The sequence below is a fragment of the Chrysemys picta genome, chromosome 24 (genome assembly GCF_011386835.1).
Source record: "Chrysemys picta bellii isolate R12L10 chromosome 24, ASM1138683v2, whole genome shotgun sequence".
In the NCBI taxonomy this organism is placed as follows: Eukaryota; Metazoa; Chordata; order Testudines; family Emydidae; genus Chrysemys; species Chrysemys picta.
The window spans coordinates 6052498-6061908 of NC_088814.1; the positions used below are offsets into that span (position 1 = coordinate 6052498).

The following is a 9411-nucleotide window of genomic DNA, read 5'->3' on the forward strand; positions in this document are numbered from 1 at the left end:
AAAATATTGTCATCTAACAAACCGAACTAACCGCGTAGAAGACAAAATAGCTGTTTTTTTCAGATGAACGTTTAAAATAGATGCGTGTTTCATCCCAAATCCTCCTAGCAACCAGATTCCCAGATTTACCTTCTTTTAAATCTCATATAATTTACACAGGCAGGGAAAAAATAGATGTAGCCTATAAAATCGGCAAAATAGCTATAATTAACCCTATATTTTATCTCTCAGGATTATTCATACTCTTCTGCAATACCCAGTTTGTTGTTTCTAATGAAATCAAGGTGTTATTAAATAGCCTTAATGCTAAGGCACTGGCTCGCCTTTGATTTTTAACATGGAGCAACAGCGCCATCTAGCGACCATCCGAATTAAAAATCCCCCTAGCCACACAAACAGATGAATCCAATAAAAATAGACTAGGGGAAAGGTGGAGGGATGGGGCGGGAGGGGGGGGGGAAGGGGGAGAGAAAACTTATTTGTTGGGGGAGGGGTGAAGCATGGAAATCAGGAAACGGTTCATGAAATTTTGCGGATAGATGGTTATAAAAAAGTAAAAGCAAGCCCCAGAGTTTTCTGCAAAGTATCCCTACCATCCAGTCGTTTTAGTAGCAATAAAGGAGGGGAAATGATTTTGCTTCTGAAAACCTCTATTGTTTCAAATTCCGAGACTAAACAATTGGGCATTCTCCTCTGAAGGAGGAAGGCTAGGGCTGTAAACAGATAAAGAGCTTCCCAAGCCCAGACGTCTCGCCAGAACTTCTGTGTATATGTGTGTGTGTGTATGTGTGTTGTTGTTGTTGTGAGTTTATGGCTCGGGATTCTGGCAGCCTGGAATTGCTAAGAAAGAAAGAACAAAGGGAAGCATCCAGAGTGCTGGATTTTCACGGCATCTGCAAGAAAAGAATAAAGAAGAATAAATTACCATACTCCCTTCCCCCCCACCTCCACCCCTTAAAAAAAAAAACAACCCTTAAACAAAAACTTTGTATGTGATTGAGGCTGAAAAAAGAGTATTTACGTGTTGGGTTTCCCCACATCCCCAAGTCGTTGTAGTAATTTAGGAGCTCCTGAAAGTTTTCTTGCACTGTTTGCTTTACAGCCGTTTAGTTCTTTAACCTTCAGAAATTTATACCCTGTAAAGTTTTATAGCGGTCATATTCTTTTATTGCAGCGCACTGCACGTATTTTTTTTATGACAAGTTACTTCCCTTCCTCTCTTTCTCCAGTAAGCTCCAAAAATCTTTTAACTTCTTTTGTTTTCTTTGGGTTACCCCATAGAAAGAGGATTTTTTTCCTCCAGCTTTTTAAAGCAAAATGTTGCCTTTTAGAGCACTCTTTCTTTATGCTAACAAAATTAGGGGAAAGAGAATCTTGGCTGTATTTCTCATTGTTTCCTGCTGATCTGAACTTTAGGGTCTAATTTTTTGTTTGTTTGTTTTACTTTCCAGGCACATATGTTTCTGCACGAGACATAAAGTGTAAAACGACTTCTAAATCGGGAGTTACTTGTCAAGTCCTAGGGAAAAGGAATCCTATGTTATATATTCTGATCATTCCTACCAAAGGTGGGAATATTTTATTTCGTTTGCAAAGATTTTTTTTTAACTCCCCACTCACCTTACGGCCATTGTAGCCTATCTGGATTTAAAATAACGGTGCATCTAACCCAAGAAGGGAGGTCTCAGAAATACTTTACAAAATTGAGTTAGAAACGGAGTAGGTTAAAGTGGAAGGCAGGAAACACTTAATACCATGGAAATGAATTCATTTCATTTCTTCCAGGGACACTTTTTTTCCCAACAAAGGCAAAAAATTGATCTTTATAATACACTTAACGAGCCACTGTAGAACTCAGGGAAACACACTGAAAATATTTCTGAAATTTTAGCTGAAGCAGTATAACACAATGAGATATAGGTATTGTTGTTCTAAAATCGATTTTTATTCTGGAGCATTAAACATCTGTGGAAAATACATTTGGGCTTGTGCAACAGAAAACAGGGTTTCCAACAATTTGTTCTTTAAAAAAAACAAATCCTCTACTAAAACGAAGTAACATTTTTTTACCATATTTAAAAAGCTTATTTCATGGTTGCCTTAAAGATATCCGCTCATTACCACAATGCTAAGGAAAATGAAAAGGGATGTTATATCCTAGAGTCCAGTAGGTTGAACAAGTGAATTACGTTATGGGTAGTATTTGATCGTTTGTTTGTTTTTAAATGGTAAGTGTTTAGATAAGCCTGTTTCGGATCAGTTTGGAGCCATATGTCAGATTTCGGCCGTATATTCAGTTCGTTAAAACTAGACGTTAGATTCGTTTGTCATTCATTAAATGAAGAGAGAGACAGAAAACAAAATATAAAATACAGAACCCCAAACTTTAACAGGCCCAATCGTTGCTTTTCATTTCAGATGATTTTGAAAGTAAACCCATATTTAGAATAATGATCCTTTCCCCTTTTTTCAGTTCAAAATAGGGGGAAATCCTGGTTTTTGGAATTTCTTTTGAGAAGGCAAATTTCCATACAACGTGAAGTTAGGTTAGATTTAACCCACTGTAGCTCCCCAGCTGTTAAAGTTGGAAAGTTTTACGTGAGAAAGTCTAGGCTTAAAAAGCGTTTGAAGATTGGGCTTAAACATTTTCAGATCTGGTTTCTAGTCGACTGAAAGATTTTTTTTTTTTTAATGGGGGAAAACTAAACTTGTGTAAATTGCGGTGTACAGAAAATCACCGCCATTGCCTCTGATCTTCGGATAATCTGAAAAGCAGGCGCACTCTCCGAAAATGAAAATATCACTCTGGAATCTCTACAGAGCAATCGCTTATCAGCAGATAAAAGTAGTATAAAAATCTTCTCCTAAAAGTACAAGCAGTTTTCTTGTCTATGAAATTAGATTTGTATTATTTTGCTCACACATCACCAGAAATATATTTCTTTTTCTTTCTTTTACTTTTTTTTTTCTCTATTAAAACTTGCCACCATACACTCTGTTATTCCTAGAAAGACTTTTGGTAGCTCGGCATACAAATGTGCACACGGGGAAAAAAAAGATAGGTTTATTTTGATATTCGTCATCATTCTTTGAAAAGTAACAATTTAAGATCTCAACGTATACTCAAAAAGCCACACTGGAAACATAAAACAAGCGTCAACGTTCACAGAAACACAATCACAGACACATTTTACAATACCCACCATATAGTCAACTTGTACTAAAGTTACTCCCCCACCTCCCTATCTCCCTCCCTCTCCTCTCCCACCCTTATCCCCTCCCCCCTCCCCCCCAAAAAAGTTAAATCTTACAGAGAGATAAAGGAATCACCGTCCTGGTTGGACTGGTATAGAGAAACTTCCAGGAGATCTTTCAGATGAGAATTCAATTCCTTCCAGCATGAAATGAGACCTCTTTTGTAAACAATTAGGATACATATTTGTTACATTAAATGCAACACCCCCCCCCAAAAAAAGGCAACCACAAGACAATCACAATTCTTTTATGTCACACAACCAGTAACAGTGTTCTTTTTCGTGTTAAAATGCAACAGCACGTATTATAATGTAATGTAAACACGGTATAAATGTAAAACTCATTTCTAACAGATCAGAAGGAAATATTCAAGTATAAACTTCTCATCTGAAATATCAGGGGAAAGCAATGTACAACCAACAGCCTTGGCACTTTACCTCTGAAACAATCTAATTCTTTAGGAAAATTCATTTCACAATAAATTATAAATACTCTAACACTAAGAACACAAGTTTACCTTCTCTTATAGATCTACTTAGGTAGGGTTTTTTTGTTTTTTTTTGTTTGTTTTTAACTAGAAAAATGTCATTTTTTCTCCTCTAAAAGTTAGGAATAAGTTGGAAGGGGGTTCTTTTTTGTTTTTCTTTTTTATTTTTATTTGTTTGTGGGTTTTTTTGTTTTTTGTTTTTTTTTTGTTTGTTTGGGGTTTTTTGTTTTTTTTTGCTAAACAATTAACACTTTTGTTCTGATAGACTTTTCAAATGATCCCATATAAAACTACCAGGTTGGGAGGATTATTTCTAAGATTATACTAAATTCTCTGGTCAACGTCACTGATCCACCACAGAGCGATTAAAACAATAAAAAATACAAAAATAAAAACAGAGGCACAGTGGGATATTTGACTGTCATTAATCCGAATACACTGCTATAAAGTTGGTGAATTGAAAATGGTTTGTTGTATGCAAGTAAACTCAAATCTTAAGAATGTGTCTGTCGTCTAGTAAATGGTCTGGTTTCTTTGCCACTTCAACTTATGTATGTGGGTGTGCGGTGGGGATCAGTTAAGAGACACAGTCATTCTCCTTAACGTGGTTACAGAAAGACAATGGGATGTGTCGTGGGCATGGACTATGTTTATTTGTGACAAGGTGGTGGTTGTTATTGGATTTTTTGTTTGTCTTTCATTTAAAAAATAGAGGCATCATATCCTGATGGCAACACAGCCTATGGACCTCCTATGTCTACACTGTATGAAAACAAAAAAAACAAGGAATAAAAACAAAACCCAGCATATGTCCTAAATCAGGATTTGCACCTTCACATAAGTAGCTTTCTAACTGGCATCAATAAGAAAAAAATTACGAACTTCCGGCTTGCGAAGATGGAACCAACTCCCCCCCCCCCATGTTTTATAGTTCGGAAGCTATCACCCATAAATATAGAGTAAGCTGTGAGACAGAGCATGGCATTTGCCTTCTGTATCTTATTCTTTGCCCTGTTCCTTGTTCATTTTCTTCATTTTCATCCTTCGGTTCTGAAACCAGATTTTGACTTGTCTTTCACTCAGGTTGAGGAGTCTGGCCACTTCGTGTCTACGGTCCCTGGTGAGGTACATATTGAACAAAAACTCCTTCTCTAGCTCCAGGGTTTGGTATTTGGTGTAAGGGCATCTCTTTTTTCTGGAGGAGCGGGCATGGAGCCAGTTGGCCGCTGGGTTGGCTGAAAGACAAGCAGCAAAATCAATACTCTGTATCCTGTTCGTTTCTCAGAATGGTCTTAATCAATAATACCATCAAAAATATATATATGAATAAATGTCCACTGAGTTATGAGTTACCGGGAAAAGGCTACGTGAAAAGATGATATGTTCACAAAAGTATATCCACACACCTGTGCGTATGGTTGATGTATAGGACCCCGATCCTGGAAACAATTACGCACGTGCTTAACTTGACCACCTGGAGTGGCCCCATTGTTTTCCAAGGTAGTACAATTAAGCACGCGCTAAAGTGTTTGCAGGATCGGGACCTATACGTGTATAGATGCATGTATGTGTACATGTGCATAAATCCACACACACGTGTGTCTGTAGATGGACAGAGAGTAATTTAAGCATCTATAGGCACATTTTGCAGATATGTGTGTATACATATGACTATATCCATTCCCATCTGCATTGTACTTAAGAAAATATATAGATTACTTCTGAATAAGGCATCAATAAATCATGCCTATTTTTTGCTAAGTGCCAAGCAATAGTCGTAATACAATAAACATCACTTCGGTGGGCTCTGGTCAATGTTCTCCAGAAATACAATTGCATTTGCTGTTGTATTATAAATGTAAGTAATGCAATAGAAAAGAGCAAAGTTCCATACGCATAATCCCCCTCCCCGTTTAACATGGCATTGGAAATAAGAACATTCTATAAACACGTTCCAATAATTTCATCTAATCCAGGTGGAGACAAAAAGACTTTGAAACAAAGATCAGCAATAAAGGATGAACACTAGCTTTAGGTGCCAAAGGTATGCTGGTGAATTTGTCACCAAGAAGGTGTGCTGAACAATTTTGGGGGGAGAAATGCTTTGCACACTTCTACTAATTACACATAAACATTAAACTGACTGACCGCTAGTTAACTTGGGGGAATAAAATGAAAAGATTATGACCAGATCACATTCTTCTGTTTTACTTCCTTTGCCTCTTCTGAGATTATAGATAAAGCCATAAACCTTAACATGAATTAAATGGAGCATTATATTAAAAAACAACAACACCCCAACAGAATGTTTCCTCTACGTAAAAGGAAATGTATTGAATATTTTAAAAATAATCCTGTTAATCTTCCAGTGTAAGTACTGCATCTTACAAATTTGCACGACTATTTCCTTAATGTAATTGACTTGATCTAATATGCAGAATTAAATATTAAAGAGGAAGAAAGCTGTTAATAATTGATACCGTTAGTCCTGCTACCTATCTTTTAATGGCAACGAAGAGGCTCTTCTTCATAAAAGATCTTCTTGGAAAAAACATGACATTTTATACAGGAAAAGAGGTTGATCTAGTGACTCTATACAATCCTTTAACCAGGAAAGCCAATGAGAAATGATTTTTGGGGCAGGTCGTTCTTTTAAAATCCAACAAATGCATGAAAATCTTGTGGCGGCACTAGCTTCCTTATTATGTAATATTTGCAAAAAAGCGAAACAGCCCGTGGGAGTGGTGGGAATGCCCTCTGAAAAACAGCTCCCTCTTCCAGTCCTGTTACAGATTTTTTTTGCTGGCATTCTATCAACCTCCACCAAAATCAAACTGTTCTTTGAAACAAATTTTGCGTCTTAACCACGTACCGTAGAAACCACGGAGTATTAGCGTGAATACCTGCACCTTCATAACGCTGTCCTAGACAAGATTTGTATTTAGTCCGTTTCAGGGACATGGAGCACCGAGCCTGGCTCTGTAATTCTCCCAAATCATTCACCTCACCCGCAGTTTGTTCTGGATCTCTGCCCAGTACAATAGAATAGGACTTTCTTTTTGTGCACTGGGTAAGTTAAATGATAGACATAACGCCACCACTGCACACCGGGAAAATGTATAGTTTTATTTGTAATCACGTAGTTGCAATTGCAAAATGTGTTACACGTTGCAAAAAAATAATAATAATAACGATCATTTAAGAGAGGGGAGAAATCAATGTGTAATTACACATGCTAAACGTGCTGGAGAGATATTCCTTCGGCGAATATTGGTCCTGGATACACTATGAATTGGGCTGTCAAGTTCGTTTTTAAAAACTTGTGCATTCCATACACAATATTGATAACGGTGCTGAATCTTGACTGGGTTCACCCTCCTCTTTCTAGACTGAGAAGAGCCTTGTTTTACCTTTCAGGTACAATAAAGAAGCAGGAGCTAACGAGAAGCTAACACGCGTGATATTTTGCTCGAATGTCCTTGTTTTGTATCTAAAGCTGTGTGTGTGTGTAGGCATATAAAGGCACAGCTTTATATATATATATGGATATGCATGTATTAGAAATGCAAGCGTTTGCTCCACTTTTCAGAAAACAATTCACGAAAGAGGCACATGATTCGGTTTAACAGTTCACCAATCTGCTACAGTACAAATAAAGACCTAATTAAGTTCAGACCCCCTTTCCTGTTTGGAAGCGTGGTTCTGAAGTATCCAGACCCTACCGTTACATTTCATAAACAAACAAAAAAGAGGCAACGTGACAGATGAAACAACGAGGCAGACCGTCAACTTCGGATCTCTCAAGGTAAATAAGAGCAGCTAGCATGAAATAGACATTGTTGCTGTTTACTTCTCCACGTGAACTCTTCCACCGTTTTCTTTTCTCACCCCCTCCCTCGACTTTATTCCACTTTTCAGCCTCCATTCCCTTTCCTCCCAATATTTACGTTCCCCACCCCCTCCCCACAAACATCACCCTTTTGCTAGGAAAGCGACGGTTTTGGAGTTTTGAATAAGTCAGGGAAGAATGCATGCCAGCAAAGAGGAAGGTTTGACGAAGCTTTTTGCATTTGCTCTGGGCTCTACACTGCTTAAGGAGATTTAATCAAAGCAATGCCATTCTCTTCCCCACCGCCACCACCTCTTTCCACCGCCACCCTCTCCTGTCCTTTAGGTTGGCACCAGTAATCTGAGCGTTTTCTTTCAGACATGATTTTTAACTTTCCTTTGCATTGTCCCGTTTTATTGTACCGCCTCAGCTTTTATGCTGTTTACTTCCTCACTTTTATAACTTACTTTGATCTGTCCTGTCTTTGTCCTCGCTTCCTTCACAAACTTTATTGTCCTCGAAGCTGGGCCTTTGATTGGAAACGATCGCTTCCCTTCCAGCAGAAGTTTCTAAATTGTACTCCTGTGCTCCCGGTTTATGGACTTCCCCGGGGTGCCCCAGCAGAGGCTCTGATTTAACTGATCCCTGCCCGGGTATGTTCTCTGTTCTGGGCACTGGATCCAGCCAGCTTCGTAGATACCTGCTATCAGAAGGGACGCTTTGATGTTGAATATATGGATGATAGACCGAAGGAAGGGTACCAGAAGAATGTGGATTCAAAGGAGTCCAGGAGGCGCTGAAAACTGGAGGTTTTGGCTGGAAACTACAAGAGGGGAATTCTAGATGATCATTATGTCCAGCTTGCCTGGAACTTGTATATTGCCCAGTTGAAAATTTAGCTGAAGGCGAATCTTCACTGTCATGACTTATAATAGAGTCGACATAATAATTGCTAAGCGTCCCAGAAATGGACATTCTCAGACATCATACAAAGCACGGTTCAATGAAGGGAAAAAAATAATATATATAAATATATATAGATAGATATAGATATAGGACAGATCTAGGATTTGTACTCTACCCCCTTCTCCAACTTCCTAGCCAACAAAGTACAGTTGGGCTGCTGTGTTGTGAGCTCCTAGCAAAATGATTGGTCAAACTTTTTTCGTGCGCCTGATAAAGCGTCAGTAGAGGCGTAAATCAATCGAAGGCGAGGGGGGCTGAACACCGCTGTCATTCGCCCTTGCATTCCATATCAAGGATGGATTGTTTTATGTTTATGCAATGTTGCAAAACGTCAGTAGTTTAGAAAGCCACGAAACATACAGTGTGGGGCTAATACGCCTTCATACATTTGCTTCTGAAATATAAAGGGGGGAAAAGCACAACTCGCGGGTCTCTCTGGCTTTAATAACCGCCGTGTGGCGGGGAAGAGAGAGAGGGGGAAGCAATTCTTTGCCATTCAATTACCCATGTGCAATTGTAACAAGCCGGAGAATATGTACAATTCGGCCAAAAAGTTAGTTATTAGCCAGAGAGATTCATGCGCTCTTAAACTAGGGAAGGGGCTGGTTATAAAGCACTAACCCTTCTGGAATGGGTCAAAAATTGGATTCTTAACACAGGAAACTAACCGGAGTATATTTGAAATTTCAAATGTCATTGTCATGTCTCTGACATCATAACTTTGTCGGGCGGACCATAATACCTCCATTGTCTATAGCTGGGTTTGTCTAAAATGGAAAAAGTCAGAATGCATGTCTCCGGACTTCCCCAGTATAAGCCTAGGATTGCGTTGCTAGGGCTGAAATGGTCGCAATACACCGCTTGAAACTAGAAG

At 38.6% G+C, this 9411-nt stretch overlaps 1 protein-coding gene across 1 annotated transcript; it reads right to left on the reverse strand.

The window, feature by feature from the left end:
- Positions 1 to 3049: 3049 nt before the first annotated feature.
- On the reverse strand, positions 3050 to 8732 carry HOXB9 (homeobox B9). The gene is made up of 2 exons (XM_024100703.3): positions 8039 to 8732; positions 3050 to 4977 (listed from the first exon to the last, which is right to left on the reverse strand). The coding sequence occupies exons 1-2, from the start codon at positions 8544 to 8546 to the stop codon at positions 4742 to 4744; spliced, it is 744 nt and encodes a 247-aa protein (XP_023956471.1). The 5' UTR covers positions 8547 to 8732; the 3' UTR covers positions 3050 to 4741.
- Between the last annotated feature and the right edge of the window lie 679 nt (positions 8733 to 9411).

Bases quoted from the DNA above. Each gene is read 5' to 3' on its own strand.
- HOXB9 (XM_024100703.3), bottom strand. From the start codon at position 8,546: ATGTCCATTTCTGGGACGCTTAGCAATTATTATGTCGACTCTATTATA. The intron at 4,978-8,038 runs GTAAGTTATAAA...CTTGTCTTTCAG, and splicing joins CAAAGACAGGACAGATCAAA to CCAACCCAGCGGCCAACTGG.